The 20,313-nt window shown below is 53.4% G+C and overlaps 1 protein-coding gene across 1 annotated transcript in view; it reads left to right on the top strand.

Moving 5' to 3' along the window:
- The first annotated feature begins 531 nt into the window (after window positions 1–531).
- kkv (hyaluronan synthase-like protein kkv) overlaps window positions 532–20,313 on the top strand; it is a 41,566-nt gene continuing 21,784 nt past the window's right edge. The window contains exons 1-10 of the mRNA XM_029111081.1: window positions 532–632; window positions 5,358–5,524; window positions 7,579–7,817; window positions 11,007–11,534; window positions 11,803–12,135; window positions 13,019–13,225; window positions 15,685–15,867; window positions 16,882–16,981; window positions 17,759–18,005; window positions 19,877–20,103. Coding sequence (XP_028966914.1) covers window positions 532–632; window positions 5,358–5,524; window positions 7,579–7,817; window positions 11,007–11,534; window positions 11,803–12,135; window positions 13,019–13,225; window positions 15,685–15,867; window positions 16,882–16,981; window positions 17,759–18,005; window positions 19,877–20,103 — 2,332 coding nt within the window. The remainder of the gene's footprint in view (window positions 633–5,357; window positions 5,525–7,578; window positions 7,818–11,006; window positions 11,535–11,802; window positions 12,136–13,018; window positions 13,226–15,684; window positions 15,868–16,881; window positions 16,982–17,758; window positions 18,006–19,876; window positions 20,104–20,313) is intronic.

Here is a 20,313-nt window from a genome sequence, read left to right as displayed (position 1 = left end):
CCCTTCAAATCGGCTCTGGTACGAAACGCTCGCGGCTCCTTCCGACTGAAACAGATGACGAGGATATCGGGTGAGATTAGCGATATTTCGGAGCCCGACAACTCTTCCCTCTGGTTCGGCCGGGAACGGATAGCTGAACGAACAGCGGAGCGAACATTATGGCAATCGGGGGAGGATTGCCCACGATCCCGGTAGAGTAATTATCGTCGTGATTATGGTGGGTAACAAACGACGTTTTTGCGCGGTGTTTTTCCTGTCGTCGGAGCGCTCATGCTCGTTCCTATCGGTGTTTATGTCTGCGGGGATCGTCGCTCCATTCGTCGGATTATCGTAGATGTTCGCGTCGTCGGGTGTTCTAAGCCGGGTTGCAACTCTCCTGGCAGCGATCCCCAGACGGCTACGGCTGAGGGAAGTCCTAGGAGGTCCCCGCAGAGAATTTCCGAATTTTTCTTTCGTCTGAGCTCTGAGACATGATCCATGATCTCAACGACTGCTTACCTTGCAGGTGACAACACATCCTGAGCATCTGGCATGAGCCAAAAATACGGTCAGAAGGACGGAATCTTCTCCGAATCTCAGGAGAACGATGACGTCTATGATGACGACGAGTCTACTCCTCTGTACGCGGGAAGGTGAGTTTCTTTCCGTCGCTTCGATCGTCGGCTACCTTTCGGATTTCTGTCTCCTTCCCATTTGTGCCCTACTTTCACTTTCCGCAACTTGTTTAAGATCCGATCATCTTTTCGAAACTCCGAAAAGGAAAAATTCTATCGAATAGTAGCAAATAAGGCACAAACAGTTCTAGAGCTTGTTCGGATTTGAAGAGAATGGGCGAAGAATATTGCGGAAGTTTTACTGCGAAGCTGTTTCGTTCCTTCGCAAGAGACATGGGGACGAATGAATTCAAAGCCTGATTTCTGTATCCGGAGCTTTTCTGCAGCGGCAACTTCTTTGACATTGTGCCCCGGGCGAGCAAGCGCATCCAGAAGGAAAGTAGCGTTCTTGCCGATCGCAAATTGACTGTCGGTTTCCGAATAGCCGAAGTTTGTTTGTTTTCAAAGAGCTTCACAGTTTCTTCTCTTTCGGAGCGCCAGCGATGGCGGTAGGGGCGATCCGATTTTTTTCTCTCTACTGAAATAGAAAAGCAACACCAAGGGATCGGAGGAACTTGTTCCCTGTATGATGTGTTGCCAAAAACTTGATGCGGCCTTCATTACGCCGAAGCGAATGACGAAAGCGTGCTCTGAATTCATCGCCTCCGATCTAACGGTATCAAGTCGATTATTTTATCGTCAAGAGGAAAGGCAGTAAGCCACTGAGCAAGTTCCGAAGATGTCGGGACATCTCACCAAGTGCCTGCCGTATTCTTTATCCCCCTTCGTCAACGATTATTGTCCGGATGGAGCAGTCGCATAATTGTTGGTCGTCGGAGGGGACCCGAATGGGGAAGCCTTTCGAGTTTCGATAAGGGGAGCAGAAGCTCACATTCCGACAGACTGTCCCATGACAGGCTCTGGTTCTTTTTTATCGACGCAATTGATGAATTCAGTGGGTCATGCCCACCAGGCATTTGGTGAACACCACAATCAACGAATTTCGAAGGCTGCCCAATCACAATGATTCCATAGGGTCCGTTCGTATGCTTTCTTGCACCCAGTGTTAGAAAAACAGTCTCGTGGTCACAGCTCCTGACTCAGCCGTCCTAATGAGGGAAGGATAGAACGGTGCTCTCTATTTCTACTAGCTCCTCCGCCTGTCCAGTGTCCCGTCGTTCGGCTGTAGCTCCTTTTTGCTCTCCTCCAGCCAAACGCTTGTCAGCAGCGGATATGGGGCCGACGACAGCGATCACGATGATGATTCAGCGATTGAAACGTCGCCGGAGCTTCCGGAAAAATATCTGTGTGCATTGTCTCTGCATTCAGTTCCTGAGCGTGAGTTCCTGCGATGAAAGAATTCCGGAAACACAGCGCGTGTCTAGAGGAGGCAAGGGACATCGTGAGAGAAGAACGACGACGTCGAGGGCGGCCGAGAGTGATAATGGGTCGCGATGCAGAAGAAAAACGGCATAGAGGAAGGACGGAGAAGTCGAGAGAAAGCTCCACGGCGACAAGGAGCGCACAGCATTCTTAACGTGGAAAAATGGCTTCGAGAGGAAAAAACAACATGTAAAAAGCAGGATGCTGTCGCTTTCGTCGTCGCCAGGAGTGTGTCGAGCGACCGGTCCGACGGGTCCCACCGTCGTTGCTGTTGGCGCTCTTTTCTTGGAGAAAGGAAAAAAAGCCAGGAAACGACGGCCATCGTCGACACCTTGCGTCTCCATTTGCTGGATTAGGCTAAAAAGGAAGCGGAGCAGGATAGAAGGAGAGGAGGGGAGAGGGTTCTCTTAGTAAATTGCAGACCCTTCCACTTGATCCCAAGAGCTAGAGGAATGGATTCACCTTTGGCTTTCCTGGAGGCGGGCTCGGCGACGCAAACGTCGAAGTCATTGGACTCCACAGTCAGGAGACAGGACATTGCAATATATTAGCCCGAAGGGCCTGCATCGAATATACCGTTGATGAACACATGGACATCATTCGACACACCCATATTTGTATAAGCTCATCGTCAGATACAGGACCTGCCGAGCGGATCATTTGATCGACACGGAGCCGTGACGTTTGCGCTCTCTATATTCCCCGGAGGAGAGTTCCGCATAGCTCCCCGAAATCTTCCTCCTGTAGGAACTCGCAGCCCGTCTCAGGACGGCGCGGCACCGGTTCGGAGGAAGTGCGATCTCCCTATCGTGGGGAAATGGTGTCGTGCAATAGTCTCGTCTAATCTGACCAGAAAACCAGATGGATATCCGGGCTGAAAGATCCGATAGACGGATCCCTTGGCGGCTCTCTCGGCGAGCGCTACCGCTGAGAGAGGAGGGAAGCTTATTAGCGCGGAAAGAAAAGGACGCGTACAACGTGCCCGCTCTGCCGCTGCTCTACACTTCCCCGCTTCAGACAGCGGTGGTGTGGGCGTCGGCGGCTCTCTTCCGGACCGGTGTTGAGTATCTAATGTGGACAGACGTCGATGTACCTAGAAAACAGCCCTTCGAAAACAGGGGGAATAGAGACTGCGCTCTTCCACTCAGCGGCTTGTTCGCGCTGCCAACGGCGAATGGAATCCATCCGGTGGGGATCTGAAGAAATGAGAGCGAATCCTCTCCCATTAGCAAGCTGCCGGTCAATCTCGATTCCGACTGCCCGGCCGGTGGGTCTGTCCATGGGCCGGGTGGGCGGTCGGTTGCTTCGACAGCCCCATCTCTGGCTCCATTTCCTCCCGAGTTCTCCCAGCTCGTCAACTCACCAACCGAAAAAGAAGGAACGAGCGGACGCGACGCTGAGCAAACGAGCCCACTAACAAAACAGCCTGACCGTCTAACTTGCTGCCTGACGGTCGGTGGGTCGGTTCAGACAGCGAGCGACGAGCGAAACCTAATTCGACCGACTTTCGTAGGCAAATCCTTTATTTAGGCTGTCGACTGAACGGATTCCGCCAACTTTGTTTTGGCTGACTTCCTATTTCGCCGATCCTTCCCCTGGAAAAGCTCCGGCTGCTCCGGAGGCAGCTCTGCGGTGAAAGTAGCAGCAGCTGCTGCTGCCGTCATCGTGGTTAAGGCTGCCACCGCTACGGTCGTTGTCGGTGCTGTTGTCGAGAAAAATTCTTCCGCAGGTTCATGCATCGATGAATGTGGCAGGTTCTGTCGCTTGCCGCAACCGGAGCCTCCGGGCTAAGATTCTTCGATCCGAGCCTTGTTTCTACGACCTCCGAACTTCGAGTTCTCGTTCGCGAGGAGCCGCATGGGAGCCGAGAGTTTCGTCTTACTCGACCAGAACGAGAACATTGAGCTTTGATTCACGGCGAACGATTGCAAGCGAGAGATCACCGTCTGTATCAAAGTTTCTCGATTTCTTTATGTGCGTCTCCATCTAGCGCCGACTTCTCGGGACTCCGCATCGTTTAAGATCCTTCAAACGACCGGTCACGTCGTCGTGTGACGAGCCAGCGAGAGGGTTGAAGAGTTTAAAGGAGAAGTAAAACTCGCCGCAGCCTCCATCTTTGATGGCGAGAAGGCAGTCGCCGAGTCTCGACTTAAAATGAACCACCCGGACGACGGCGTCTTTTCCGGGGAGCGTACCTACACCATTGAATCCTTTGATCTTAATGCCAGCGAAGTCAGCAAGGCTCGGGGAAATCTTATCGGACCGGAGCCCCAGCTCCGGACGGTCCATCGTAAAAAGTCGAAGGCCTCCTGAGCTTTATAATCATTGATAATCATCGGGGTGTTACGGGAGCACTGTTTGCGATTTGCGACATGATCGTTCCTTCAACGGGAAGAGAAATCGCAACGATCCGGATTAGCCCATCGATGGCACCGTGGAGTTGAGTCCTCACTTTCCCCTCGGTGACACGGCGACGAAGACGACGACGACGACGACCTACTTGTCACGGTACAGCTGTGCCCACCTCTACCCGTCTCCGGATGTCGAACCGGCTAGTTGAACGGCCGAAGGAGCATCAGGAGAACCCACTCTTCTCCTCCGTCTGTTCTCCCGTCGGGCTGTATCACACATCGGAAGTGTCCGCGATCTTGGATTGTAGCCAAAAACCCTTATACCTGTGCCCTAAGAGTCTGCTTGCATGGCGGCGCAGGGACGAGCGGTCGCGTCGCATTTCAAACGGCTCGCCAAGGCCACGTAGTCTTCAATCAAGTTTCTAACAATTCTGGACGTATTCTAAACTCTCGGCCTCAAAGTTCAAGGCTGACGTTTTTTCGCAAGTTCGTTAGGCAGCTCAAGCGCGTTGAAGTTCCCCAAGCACTCTACGTAATTCCCTCGGCGTCGTTCCTTGCTGTTTTCGTAGCGATATTGAGAGTGTACCAAAACAGGAGAGGTCAGCCGCTCGCCGCATATTGTATGGTGGGGGGATATGAGGACTCGCAACACGGAAAATCATGGCATTCTTTCCAAATGTACCGTATGTCTCCAAATAAAATACAGGGGTCCCCCTAATCATTAGGGGGATCACGCTCAAATGAATATATTCCAACTCCCAAACTCGTCGACATGGGACCTCGAAGTTCGAATCCAAGAGTTGCGGAGTGACCCGAGCTGATCAAGAAGCTCCTTCATTATTTATGGGATGCCTTCTTCGCGTCGAAATATAGCCAGAACGACCTGCGTTTTATTAAGAGTTATCCGGGAAAAAACCCGGAGTTCAACCCCGGATGAGGACATTCCCTCGGGATACGTTCGAATACGATCTCCGGATCACTGACTGAGGCTTTCCCGTTTCTAACTCGTTCTGTTCCTCTACTATTACAGCCAAAGAAAGAAAACGGAAGGATGGGACGTGTTCCAAGACCCTCCCCCACCCGAGGAGGACGACACGATAAACCCCCAATGGATCGATGTGTCGCTCAAGATCACGAAAGTGATTGTCTATATCCTGACGGCAACCATTGTACTCAGCACATCAATCATCGCCAAAGGTGAGCGTGTTCCCGACTTGCTCGATACCGTCGAACAGAAGCCTCCCGTCGTCGAGAAGTTCACAGTTGTTGACTCCATCAAGCGATAGCTCGCCCTTCTAGTATGCGCGGGATCTCTTTCGAAACAGAGAGGACGAGTTTGGCGATCATCAGCCGCGCCGTCAATCGTCTCTTCCACCATCGTGCCGCAGCCACCGCCGCGCCGCCACCGAGTCGATACTGTTGGCGCATGCACAAAAAATTGTCCTATAAACACGGGTCGTTCGGGAAAAGCGAGCGTTCGAGCGTAGGCTACTCGGTGACGGAGTCGGCGAAGAGAAAGCGAGCGGGAACGGGATCGACCGGGGAAATTCCAGCCACGGGACAATTGTTGTTCGTGTGCGCAGAAAGACTCCCGTCATCGCTATTCCCTTCGGACGGCCGGAGTGATGTAGGCCCATGTTGTGACTCTCGAAACAAAGGCGGAAGGCTCGCTACCGGAGTTGTTGATATCGTCTGAAGCAGTCGACCAACGAACGAACGATAACAGACGAATCGTCAGATGGGCAGTCAACTGTCGGAGCACGGTACGTACGTACACTTGTACCAGACGGCGCTGGGATACGAGCTCGACGGGCTCGCTCGTCAGCCTCGAGCGAGCGAAGTGTTCCATGTTGTCGACCGGACCTCGTTCCCATCTGCGCACGGCGCGCCGTGCCGTGCTCCGCGTATGTACCTATGCACCGGTCTCAACACCGTAAACGAGTGACTTCCGGGGAAGTTGAGCGAGAACAAAGAGGCAATAATGAAGACAACTCGACGCACTCGTCCTTTCTCTTGTTCCCTCTCCTCTCTGCTGCGGGATGATCAGCTTTGATTGCGCCTCCCGCTGAATTGATTAATACTGAAAGGAATTCGACATTCTGCTCCTCCGCCGGAACGAATGTCCGCCGAGCAAGAGACATCTTTCAATGTCGGACGCAAGCTTCATTGATGAGATGCGATACCGGTGGGTCGTCTAACTGGATGACATATCATAAATAAACCATGTCCTGTGTGTTCTGTCTCTACGAGCCTGAGCCATTTGTAACGTAGGCCTGCTTTTACCCTGCTTGACCACAGCAAGCGCTTCGGCAAACAGCTGGGGCGGGAAGCGCGCCGGTGACAGCGGATTCCGGCATGTCTCCGCTCTACTCGAGTGGGAGGCAGAAGTGACGAATCGTTTTCCCATGATTTTTCCTGCTCCGTTGTGTTCCTTCGTTCGTTCGCTCGTTCGTTCGATCGACTGAATACATCCTCTCTTCGGCACTTAGCTCAATTGTGTTGGAGTCCGCCTCCCGAGCTCCGCGTTGGAACGAAAAAAAAATTGTCGAAGTCCATCCGTCGTCGGCGGCGTTGAAATTATCTGACTTGCCGAGCCTCTCGGATCCGGCAGAGCTGTGTTCTGATTCCGGACTCGGGTCGAATTTCATTTGTTTTGAATTTACCGGCGAGTGATGCTTTTTCGCTCGGCCAGCAGTTCTCCTCTCATCAGAGACCCTCTTCCCTCCCTCAAAGATTGAGGAAAAAGCGTGGAAAGAGTGTTTCTCGTTGGGAAAAGCCATCCCTACCTGGTTCGCCTGACATTTGTTCCCGATTCAACCCGAGTTTCCTCAGAGACCTCATGCATTATTTATCTCCTACATAAATTTCTATCACTCCGGTCCCATGTGACCGTCTCGGGGCACAGGTGAACCGAGGGGTTCCGCCTCTGCCCGGTGGTCAATTCCGCGACTCAAGGTTCGTTGGACATCCGATCGATATCGAGAGATGATGCTTTGGTTAAGCATTTGAGGACCTGCTGCTACTCCGCTCGACCGACCGATCGATGAATGAGAGACAGACTGCTTGTGGATTTTAAGGACACCGCTCCTCCGCCTCACGCCGGCCAGGCTCGGACCGAACTTTATTCTTTTGTGCCTTAAACTCTCACCCCTTTCGGCTCGGAGGACGGCAGAGGGGAACTGAGACGTAACAAGGTACCGTGGAAGAGCGTATCGCTAATCTCGTGCTCATCGTTCAATTTATGATTCCAGGCGCCATACTTTTCATCACATCCCATGTCGGGCAAAAAACCGTGCCCGTATGCCGACAAGGTCTTCCCGTCGAACGCGATAAGGACTACCAAGCTATCATCCCACCTGTGGAACGAATAGCTTGGGTATGGTCTCTCTTCCTGGTACTGATAATGCCGGAGCTATTCACGTTGTTCCGAGCGTGTCGCGTTTGTTTCTTCAAAAGCTACCGGCCCCCGAACAAAGACACCTTCATCATGGTGAGTGTGCACGGATCTTGACGTCACCCTAGTTCCTGTCTTTGTTCCAGTGCCCATTAGAGAGTGCATTCCATTCATCGAGGATTCCGGGCTTGCTTTTTCGGACTTTTCTCCGACCGTTGTCCTTCTGACGACTCGCCCCCTGCTGTCCGCTTATCTCTGACCCGGGGAGCTAACGAAACCGAACGAGATCTCCACCGAAATCCTCCTCTGAGCTCTTACGGAGAGTCAGGTTCAGCCGACCCCACTCAGTCCATTGATGCGCAGTTCCCGAGCGACCGATCCCGTGATCCGCTCATCGAGTTCAACGCGTCGTCTAGAGTACGGCTCCTATCTCCCCAGGAGTTCCCAGGAGTTCAGTCTGGTTTTCCTTATGCAGGTCTCATCGGTCGTCAACTTTCTGACTCTCGTGAGATGCTCGTGAAACTTTACGAGACCTAAACTTCTTCGCGCCCTCCGTTTGAGGGACGCCTCGGTGTCTGACGAGCTGATCTCTGAAAACGCTCCTCTTCTGTAAGTCAGAGGAGCTGCCCGATTCGCGCGAACCTTCAGAACCATTCCAGCGCGACCGAAGTTAGCCTTGCGTGAACGAAACTCAGGAATCGCTCTGCGGCACGACCGATCCAATGATGCTAACGATTTTTCCGTGTTGGTCGAGCTCAGTTCATGTCGGGGGCATCAACCGATCATGGAGGAGGACGCGTGGGGCTATCCTTATGCATTCTTCTTCGCCACGGTATATTCGCTGATGAAAAAATGTCACGCCGTACGCATGTGAATACTTCATGTACATGCGACGTGACATCGCGAGAACCCAATATTTCGAGTGCATGCGTGCTCCGTTGGTCGCATATCGGACAAACTCGATCTGAACACCTCCCGTGTCTTTCTCGAAGACCTCAAACATTGCAGAGCTGCTGGCGCTTGTCTCTCTAAATGTCCCACCAGAACCTCTGAATGAACCTCGATGGCGATCCCGGCTCGCCTGGACGACCATTCAACTGCTTCCGCGACGGCATCCGATTCGCGGCAGCGATCAAATAAGGAGGGAAGAATCCCTTTCTGGGCTCTGTTGTGCTGATTATTTTTCTCGGCGATTGATACGGGTCATAAGATTGTGGGGTGGCGGTTTGCGTAAAGCGGTAGTTTACGCAAACCACTTGCTTAGGTCGGGAAGCGTAATAGGGGAGTCGTAATCCGATTTCGCTCTCGAAGGGAGATATATTGATTTCAAAATGAGTATGTAGCCGTTGCCACGGAAGCAATTCAGTGGTCGGAGTTCGGGATGGAGGACAATCGCGAAAGCGCGGGAGAAGAGGAAAAATTTCGGAGGACCCTGATTTCGTAACGAGCGAGCACGACAGACAAGCGAACGAGCGAGCGAAAGGTCGTGGCAGATCACTCGTTCGAGAGTTGATTACGGTTCCCGAAGCCGTGAAACAAGTCATCACTGTCTCCGCGTTCCTACGAGGGGCGAACCAGTGAGCCGAGCAGCTAGACGTTTGATTTGCATCCGAAATGGAGAACATCGGAGGGCGAGAAGAGATGCGCTCTGTCGCCGTAGGGACGGAAGCGGATCTCCTCGGAGAAGGATTTTTTGTCGCTTACGCCATCGACCACTCGATCGTCACCGTCGCATACGGGCTTACGTACGTACCTGTACCTCATACGACACAATACGACTCTCGGGTATTTCCTCGAATCATTCCTGGTGTCGCTGACCGGACCCGACTCTTGGCGAGAAAAATAAACCTCAATCGGATGATGGGAATTGCGGAAATCTTCCCCTGGACTCTTCCTCCACATCGGAGCGACTTTCAGCTCCTCTATCCGTAGTATCGGCCGCCCACGACCGTCGCTATCGGCGGCGGAGGCGGCAATTCCGCGAAGGAGTTCGCGTGCCTGCGTTATTGCGTCCGACCAAACTTGCTCGCATAAGCGGATTCGTTCGAGTAGAGACTCGGTTGTTCGTCGGGCGAGCTCATTCAGCCCACACTCTCTTTTCCCTCAGCTAGCCAGCCTGCCAGCCACCCACTCACGGACGAGCAGTGTTCGTAGTTACACGCTCTCCCTCGACGGTGTTTTCGATGAGTTTTTCTCCGGCGTCTTCCTCCCGCCTGTCTGCCTTCTGCTACCCGTTGGACTAGACAAGTCTCAGTCAGAAGGTGGAGCCAGCTGGCACATAGATGGCGAGCGGAAGCCTAGGAGACCCTTCGGTCCCGCGTTCGTAACTCTAGGCTTTCTTTCGCATCAAAGAGTCAATTATTGTGTCTGGTCGATAGCCCTCCTGACGGTCTTCTGACGCACCTCTCGCAGTGGCCGATGGTTGGCTGCTCGCTGTCCGCCTGCTCGTCGACCCGTTCCTCTGAGTGCTTTTTCGTTATTTCGCTCGACTCCGCCGAGATTTTTGTTATAGGTGCTTTTGATCCTGACGAGGACGGTGCTGACCACGACATCGAGGTCACGACAATCTTTTTTGTTCGAACAACACTCGAACGTCGGGTCCGAGTTCCGGTGATTCGGGGCATCGGTTTTTCCTCCTCTCGACCTGTGAGGAACCGCTGGCATGGGGAAAGGATTCCGAACCCTCGCTCGCTCCTAGTGTCTATCCCCCGCGCTTGCGGCCGAAGCAATGACCTTTCCAAATGGCCCGTTTCAAGGGAGGGGGACGGATGGGGGCGTAGAGACATAGTGGAGTGTATTTTCCCTCGCAGCGTCACCATCGGGTGAGGTGCGACGCAAGCGGCACTGAACATACTGGATTCCCCTGCCCCCTACTCCCTTCCCAGCGCCCTACGAGGCCTTGCATCGAGACCTTGGGGAAAAAGGGCTTCTCGCTTGTTCTGTGTTGCAGTGAGTCTTACAGGGAAATCGGCAGCGCTGACGATAGACCAAGATGGACCACCGGTCCAGAGTCTCGGAACCGCGGTTCCGTTCTTCCAGGAGAGACGATAGCTGAGGGGAGAAGCTTCGGATTTTTCCCCGTGCGCGGTGTGAGCTCATCAAAATACCGGGAAGAAAATTAGTCGGACGAATTCTCATTATTCACAGCGGGAGTGGGTGAAAACTATTGAACGAGGGGAATGAGGGAAACATTCAGGAATTTATTAAATATATTCAGCTCATTGGGAGGGGTAGTAAGATTGAGAAGAAATTTATCAGCCATTAAAAAAATCTCTCCATCCCCAGGTCCTCGTCATGGAGTCGTTACACGTGCTGGGCATGGTGCTCTTGGTGTTCGTCGTTCTACCTGAAATGGACGTCGTCAAAGCAGCGATGCTCACAAACTGCATGTGTTTCATTCCTGCCCTCTTCGGAATGTTATCGCACTATCCCGGCGAAGAGAAACGCGCCCTCCGTACCCTACTCGATTTCTTCTGTCTGTGCGCTCAAGCGATGGGATTTTTCGTTTGGCCTTTCGTCGTCGAAAGCGAGCATTCCTGGACTATTCCCGTCTCTTGTCTGCTGGTATCCTGTCGCTGGTGGGAAAACTATGTTGACAAACGATCGTCGTTTGGCCTCATCGCTCGATTCGGAAGAATGAAAGATGACTTGCGAAAATCTCGCTACTTCTCCTACATCTTTATCTCGGCCTGGAAAGTGTTGCTCTACTTCAGTCTCATGCTGTTCGTCAACATGATAACGATGGAGAACGTTGTGGACTTGTTGCGTTCGTTCGCAAAAGCTTTCCGCAGCCACCAGATCAGCATCGTGCAGGTAGGTGCCGTTCCCCGAACGCTCGTTGTGCGGGATGGTCGCTAGCGAGATATCCGGCTGCTCCGATTCCCAATCACAACGTCGTTCATCTCCGAGCACAAGCCAAAAACCTCTCGGGTCCGCGCCTTCGCAGGACAACAAAACATCCCGGCAAAAATCTTGCGGCATCATTCAAGCTGCTGTCCATTAGGAGAAGACCATTACCACTAATTCTGTTTCTCCTTCATCCCCTTTCCGTGCTCCTGTCGACCCTCTTCGCTGGCTGCAGGTTTACCAACGTGTGTTCGACCAGCTGCCGCCGGACATTCCGACGGCATCACCTTTGGACGATGATATCTCGCTGTCGACGTTCGAATGGACTCCGATTATCGTGGCCATGATCCAGATTTGCGCGGCGCACATCTGCTACGTATCGTCGAAATTCGCTTGCAAGATCTGCATCCAAGGGTTCAGCTTCGCCTTCCCAATCTCGTTGACCATACCCGTCTCGATATCGCTGCTGATCGCCTCTTGCGGAATTCGGTTCGAGGACGTCTGCTTTTTCGACGGCTGGCTCCCCAAATATCTCTTCTGGAAGTGCCCGACCGGAGAATTCTTCCAGGTTCGTATCCCGTTCTACCGTCGATAATAGGCAGATGAATTAGAGTGGTTGTAGTATATGTTTACTCTGTCGAGAGACAGACTCAGCTTTCTCAGATCAGCCTTCGATCCGCAAAACGTCCGGACTCCGGACCTCTGGAGCTTCGGGCTCGTCGTCGCGATCCACACACGGTCCTGTAAGAGGCTGCATGTCGATCGGGACGACAAGACACGACCGAGCTAGGAGGGTCTCAAGTTCCCGAGATAGCAGTAGGAAAGATGGAAACATCGGGGCAGACGGATGGTGGTCTTGGAACCAACTGGGAAACTATCTCGGCGGATGTTTGGCAATAGCACCGGCCGGCGTTCGGAAGGCGGCACTGACTCGAGAGAGTCTCTAGGGGGACCTCGTTTGTGGTCCTGGCCTGCTTTCCTTGTGGGTCCTTCTGCTTCCGGCTTCAATCAACGGCTTGCGGACTCCTTCCAGCCGCCGGTGCCTCCCAGCAGCTTCAATAAGTCGACGTTGTTGTTGTCGTCGTCCCCGCCGCCGCCATTAATATCGGTTCTACAAATAGAATCACCGTTTTCTTGCGAACTAGAATCTTCTTGTTCTCGCTCGTGCTCTGTCGGCTCTCTTCATCGCGGCCTCATCCCCTGCCGATTCCATTGCAGTTTATTCAGTCAGAAGGGATAAGAGAGAGGATCTTCAATTTTTTTTCTTCTGTACCTGTGCTTCCGAAAGCGTATCCAGGTCATGGATGCGACTCCGATGGATTAAGTTCGCGGCCTGAGATTCGGCTACGCGAGTGGTTCTGACGCCGGATCGAACATGAAAATTATTAGCTGAGCGGAGAAAACGATAATTCAAATAGAGGCCTCTTGTTGAATCGGAACTCCTTTTGCAGGACTTCATTACGACCCAGAACGCCTGGGTGTGGCTCGTGTGGCTCCTATCGCAAACCTGGATCGCTGTTCACATTTGGACACCGAAATCGGAACGTTTGTCGTCCACGGAGAAGTTGTTCGTGTGTCCCATGTACGTGGGGACCCTGATCGATCAGTCGCTGGCGTTCAACCGGCGCCGAGACGACGAAGGAGAACTTAAGAGTGACGTGAGTATTCGCCTACTAAAAATAAAGATATCCTCCAAAGTTTTCAAACTCCGGGGCAGCACGTTTCGACCGACGACGCGACGACGGCTCTGGGCAACACGACGTACACCGAGATCCCATCGGGAAAGATCTAGCAGTTGCGAAAGTGACCGGGAGTGACACGATTCCTGATCAGCTCGCCGGTGCGTGGAGATGGGCCAGTTGCGTGGAGATCTTCTTTTCCAGTCTGGCAGGAGCGACAGCCTCGGTTGCTGCTATCTTATTGGAAGGATCGGCGCCGCCAGCGCCAGGGATCCAAGTTCCACGAGTGGAGCGCGGAGGGCTCAAGCTCGGACGATTCGGGCCCGGGATCGATTTTCTATCGGCTTCCTGACGTTCTTCAAATCCCATCCGACTTGTTCCCACATTCGTCTGCGACGTCTACCACCTGAACTTTGGCTCATTGACTTGTGCAGCCGCTCCGAGAGGCTCGATTTGACTACGCCGCCGGGGCTTGAGTCGAGTAGTTGTTTTCTATATTTGCTCGCTGCCCTCTCGTTTGAGACCTCCCGGATGGATGGCGAGATTCTGACGCGCATCCCGTTGGGGGGACGGCTTGTATTCCCACTGCTCGTATAAGTCTCATGCACGCGAATACAGTGCTGACGTGCACCTCGGCATCCCGTGGCTCGTTCGTTTGTCGAGATAGGTCGGCAACGGTCGGCTGTCCGAGCGCCCTGAAGCGCTCAGCTTGCGTCAGTGGGTTGGCCAATTTTAGCCGGAGCACAAACCGGGCTCCGCCGAAGCCGCTCCAGTGGACTCAAGCGGCCATGGCAAGCGATTGAGAATAGCCGCAGCCAAATCAAGCGCTCGTCTCTGAGAGGGGCGGACAGGTGGAATAGGATGAGCCGCCTCGAATTTTCCAAACTCCCAATCGGTCTCCGCATTGACTCCCGACGTTATTCCGTGAGGATTGGCGACCTCCATCGTAAGATGCTACAGGGCGCTTCGAAACCGGAAGGCGCCCGAAGCGAATACTCCTTGGAGAGAAAACGCGGGCCACGCGAACGAATCAGTCCTGACGCATGGGGGACACGCTCTGCGTGACGAACAGGCTCGGAGCCCGCAGCAGGACCTCGCGACTCCTTGAAACAACTCCAGCGACAACGGAAAAACCGGCGCTCGAATAAGAAGTTCCCGGCGTGACTTCATCCCGAGCGTCCGGACGGAGAATCCCCCGATCGTCGGACGTACCGGAGCTGGGAACCCCGTGGAGCAGCTCGAAGCGGATCATGAGGTCGAGGAGAGAAGAAAGAAGGGTGCTTCTATTCTCGTCCTGAACTTGGTGCGTCCGTCTGCTCCGTGGAAGGGACGGTTCCTACCTGATCGGGACGGGCGAGCCATCAGAGCATTCATTCCGGGTTTCGAGTGGAGAATAGCGTTTTGCATGACGGAACATCGACCGCAGCGAATCGAGATCGGGAAATTATATGAACGCGAATACTTTCGAATACATTCGTGCGAATTTCACGCACTTTCCCTTGACATTTCCGCCGTGTCCAGAACGTGCCGAGCGATAAATGCGGGTGGAGCTCCGACCGCCGGATCGTCTGGCGGATCGGTGGAGGGGGACGACTGGGTGTCGAGACACCCTGCGCGTTCAGGAACGACTCTACGCACGGAAATCGCACTCGGTCGGGAGTCGTTCTTTCAAGCGTGTCACCCATGTCTTCCCACCGGCACGGCCAAGGGTATAAATCATAAACAACACATTATTGGGACTTTTGCCCGATACCGAGAACATCATTACCGCGGTAGCTGTCAAGCTATTGCTTTCAATGACATCGACAGAAGAAATGTCCTCTGCGGCAAATGATCCTCGAACGATGAAGACAAGAAGACGCCACCATCCGGAACCAGGCTCTATTCCATAGAGTCTGGATTGGTCCTGTGGGCGGCCTAGCGCACCGCTACGCGAGCCCTCGGCTGGCTTGTCTGTCGATCGGTCCGTTCGTTCGTCCGTCCGACCGACCGACCGACCGCCGGCTGATCATGGACTACTAGCTTATGAGCAAAAGTTCTTTATTGACGATACCGTTTATACCATCCAAGTCGACGACAACACTGCCGCCGACGCTACTGCCGTCTCCATCGACACGCCCCCGTGCACTTCTTCGTCTCTTTATGGGATCTCTATTGTGTGTAGTCGCCGTCGTCGTTTTCGCTGTCGTCGTCGCCGACGTCCTTCCTCAGCGATCGTCTGGCGGCGCCTGGTTCTGATCACCGACGGGAGTATATTATCGCCCTTGGCTCTTGTTTGGCGGCGCGCTCGATCCGGAACTCGTTGTCGTCTCCGCTCCCCACAACCCACAACAAAGCCGCACCGGTGTCGGCACCAACAATGCTTTGATACTCTGAAGTCGGCTGGAAGCTTTTTCCTTTTCGCCGGTCAATTCCAATTTCTTTTTTTGTGTTTCCAGGAGCTCGCACTCGACGGAACCGACGACTACGAGACCATGTACGAAACCATATCCGAGTCATCGGACAAGGACAAGGACAAAGAGAGGAAAGTCCAGCAATCGACCGTGAAGGCTTCCGATCACGTCACGAAAATCTACGCCTGTGCCACCATGTGGCACGAGACCACCGACGAAATGGTCCAAGTGAGTTGCGACGAGGGACCCTCAGCCCTTCGGGGCGAATTCAGGGGCCACGGGTGGAACCGCCTCCTCCAAAGTATAGGTATTGACCGAACCAATACTTCCGAGAGGCGTGGGGGAGCCAGGGTCCGCTTTCCGAATTGAAATACCTTCAGCCAGTGACTAATAACTGACGGAGAAGAATCTACCTATGTACACGGAAAAATTCGGTGAGCGTGTTGTAGAGCTTGAGGAGAGGTCGCGGACGGACACACTTTTCGGTCAAGCCTTCCTTATTCATACATTCATGCATATCCCAGTACGCTTCTCGGTGCGCTCCTTTCCTCGCCCGAAGTAAAAAGAATGGTTCCTTAGGAGAGCGGAAACCGCGTACGGAAGCAGAAAGATGACGACGGATCCCGATACTTCGGGGCAGGTTGAAGCGAGGGACACATCTCCGATATGTAAATGCGGACCCGTACCCACAGGCTCCCGCTCAATCGTTTGGCCGAACCCGCTTCGACCCGCTCTTTTTCCTCATTTACTCACGCTCGTTACACAAAGCGGAGTGAAGTGATTGTTGAAAACTCGATGAGATGGCGGGACCCAGTCTCGACGGAGATATCTGCTGGAATTCACTGAATCGAGAGGGAACGGAGCCAATATTCCGGAGCCCGTGATACGTTCCCTTTGTCTCCGTCGGTGGCTGGGCCCGTGCTCTTCCCGTCAAGTTCAATCGGTGCTCTCACGTGGATTCGACGACGAGCATTCGAAGAAATTTCAATTCGCCTCCGCTGACATTTGCGTTTCTGAATCAAAAACACACTTTGGCTCCACGCCCCGTGAATTCTCGATCGTACGAGCGAAGGGTCCCGAGAATAGAGTCCCCCTCAGAGGGAACCACATTTCCTGGATATTCGGTCGCGTAGCTTCTCGAAAATCTCAGCAATGGATTCCCACCATCCCCGATTCCGTACGTGCGTGCCCTGGGAACATTCTGGTTTTGGAGGCAAGCTCAATATTCCTCTCTCGTTCCAGCTCTTGAAGTCAATTATGAGGATGGACGAGGATCAGTGTGCCCGTCGAATCGCTCAGAAATATCTTCGCATCGTTGATCCCGATTACTACGAGTTCGAAGGTAAGGTTCCTGAACTTTCCGCCGCGCTGGCACGCGACCCGCGAGAGCCGCTGGCCGACACGCTGACTCCGAACTGGGAAAAACACCAAGACATTCAAGTTCCCTTCGATTCGATCGATGTGACGTCTCCCCGACGTGCGCTCCGAGTGAGCGGAAGATCAAAGAGATCCCGAAGCGCGGAATCCGTCGGCAGAATCCCATGGGCACGTGGCGTTCCGACGGTTTCTCCGTACACCGTGCCTAGCGGGTGATGATGTGATTCTAGGGGATATACAATAAATATATTACGGATTGGCCTGAGCCCGTGCCTTGGAAATCGCCGCCAAGAGAGAAATCCTAAGAAGTGTCAGAGCCTCATCCTCCATGACCCTGGCTGAGTTTTACGCTGAATTAGAGCCCTCCCCGGAGGAGTGCGCGCATGGGTACGAAATAGGCGAGCTTACACGTTGTGTGTTTCGCGCAGGGTCTCAAGGCATCTCGCAGCGAAATAAAAATGTACATTCAAACAATATGTAGCCATCCGGGTCCCCGGGGCGTGACAAACCTGAGATCCCGAGGAAGCCAGAGGGAAGAGTCCGAATGCTCCACATTCGAGTTTTATTCGCTTGGGCAACGGATGTGAAGCCTCCGGAATATCACATGGAACGAGGGAGGGTTCCCACCCAGAGCACGCATCGGGCTCCGAGTGAAGAAGCATGGTGACCGGACTCTGCCGGCTTCCATAATGCAACAGGCCGTTTGCCGAACCGAGCTGATTGGCTACTTGTTGAATTTCAGTGCACGTCCTCTTCGACGATGCTTTCGAATGGTCAGATCACAGCGACGAAGACCGTCAAGTGAATCGATTCGTGACCACCCTTGTGAAAGTAATGGATACAGCAGCCAGCAACGTTCACCAGACTCCAATCAAGTTGAAGCCGCCGAAAAAAATCCCCACCCCTTACGGCGGCCGACTCGTGTGGACTATGCCCGGAAAGAATAAGTTCGTCGTACACATGAAGGATAAGAACAAGATTCGTCACAGGTGGGTGGATATTTTGTTGTTGTATTCAGCGTAGAATCCGACAGTAAAGATAAATTCCGAAAGTTTCGCTGCCTCGGAACGCGAGGAGAATTCGACCTACTCCCTAGGACGTACTGTTCCACATCGGGGTGCCTGCAGTAAGTAAAATAGAAGCACAAGTTCCGTCGATCTAGAAGAGACGACGGCTCCAAAGCCGCAGCGGACCCCCGCTTGGGCAACGGAAAGGCTCCTCGGTTTTTGCATATCAAAGGCTCGACGCTACGTAGGGAAGATCAAAGTATCGAGTGAACGCGATATTTTCTTCTCCGAAGTCTCGGGTTGCTCTATTCTCGCCGTGGGTCACAATGCCCCCCATGGCTCGTCGATACATCTGATGATTTTCCGCGGGAGAGCTCGGGAGTCGAGTCGGTTCATCATTAGCTGTTTCGACGCTGATCACCAAGAGGAAAAAGGACTAACCGCGTCTCTGAATTTTCTTTTGAGGACCTTCCTATCCCTGATTTTCAAGGGTACCGGTATGAGCACCGATTGGAGGGAGTGATCGCATTATACGTATACTCGACGTCGGAATGCGCGCGGGACGCGGTCAGCACTTTGCTCTGCCATCGAAATGGACTCCCGCTCGATCGTTGTTGTGCCGAAGTCTATTTTTCTTGCGATGCGGTGTGAGCCGTTGCCAAAGTTGGCGCTTGTGTCCCTTGAGTCCGGTGCGTCGCCAGCGGGAATCGGAGCCGACCGTACCACTGCACGGCCGAAAACTCGGTTTGGGTTGGCTAGCGAGCTATTGGCAAAGTGAGAGCGGGAAAAAGTCCTGAGCTCTGCCGTCGCGCTCTGCGACCGGCATCCCTAACACGACTTGGCTGACTTTTCCGATCTCCGGAAGATGCGCTGCCCTATGCCGTGGTCCGTTTTCACGCCGGGATTCGCGACGAGGCGGAATCAAAGCTGAATTCCTCCCTCCGCTTGATGTCGATCCCCGAGAGTCCTCCAGCGAGATTTGTGCGAATTCTTTGCTCAGAAAGCAGACTCCGGCCGGCAAGGAGACCCGATGTCAGCGAGTAAATTATCAGGTCTCTTTCCGGCCGAAGCGCCATTTCTCAGGGAAACAGCTCCCTGTCGCGGCACCGGCAAGCTCTGACTTTTGCTGTAGCATCTCTCCAAAGTGAAAGGCTATTCAGGCGAGATCCGGAGCTCGCTGTCTTATCTACTCTGAGAAGATCCAGGCATCCGGGCAAGCCAGCATTTCACTCAGGGCCCAACCTCTATCCAATTTTCGGTTGTAGCCCCCTCCTGAGTTGCTCCAGGGGCTCACAGATATGGCGGAAGAAGAACCTCCGACAGACGTTTTCCGTCTTCTCCCAGCAGAGAATACAAGGTACGGTATTCGAGAATTCGAGGCGAAGCGTTACGGTATTGATCGATCAATTAGATGGGCGGTCTAGCCGATTGTGACAGAAGCCGAGGATCGTTCCCCGCCTCGAATTCTCTCCTCTCTCTAGTCGTCGCCCTCGCTTGCGTCTGCGTCGGTGAGGGCCATTGTCACAGCCGTTTTTTTTGGCAAAAAGCCTCATAAGAAGTGACTTTCCGATTCGATCGCTGGTTGAGCCCCAAAACTGAGTGCTCGAACACAAGCGTTTCGTCCAAAAGGAAATCAATGCCCCAGCTATTGGAAGAGATTGATCATCGCAGCCTTGGGCTGCTGCCGCAAACCTTCGGCCGCCGGGTACTCCTGACAGGAAGGCGAACCTTCGTTCGAGATGCATCTTTCGGTTGAAAAAATCAACTTCCGTCGTCGCGAACTCATAGTTCCATAGGATGAAGATATCCGATTTTTCAGACTCGGCCATTTCATAACGATATTCATCCCACAGGAAACGCTGGTCGCAGGTTATGTACATGTACTACCTGCTCGGACACCGTCTCATGGAGCTCCCAATCGACGTTGCCCGCAAAGCTGTTATGGCGGAGAACACCTACATTCTCGCCCTGGACGGAGATATAAACTTCAGACCTCACGCTGTTCAACTTCTCGTCGATCTTATGAAGAAGAATCGAGGCTTAGGGGCTGCTTGCGGTCGGATCCATCCCGTCGGAGCCGGTTCGTATGCAAAGCTCAACGTAGAATATTCGAAAGCGATTCCCATCCCTTCCCGCCCTCGCCCCTTAATTCGATTAAGTCCCAGAGATGTGTTCAGTTGGCTAGACTGGGAATACGCTAATTCATTAGTTTGAAACCAAAGCTCTCATCCATTTACTCTCGCTGAAGTCGCTGGATGGATCCTCGAATTCAAATAATGTTCTTCTGCAA

This window comes from Galendromus occidentalis, unplaced genomic scaffold (genome assembly GCF_000255335.2).
Source record: "Galendromus occidentalis unplaced genomic scaffold, Mocc_1.1 scf7180000077231, whole genome shotgun sequence".
NCBI lineage: Eukaryota > Metazoa > Arthropoda > Arachnida > Mesostigmata > Phytoseiidae > Galendromus > Galendromus occidentalis.
Note: the sequence above shows the minus strand (reverse complement) of the source record. Positions and strands in the feature narration are given on the sequence as shown.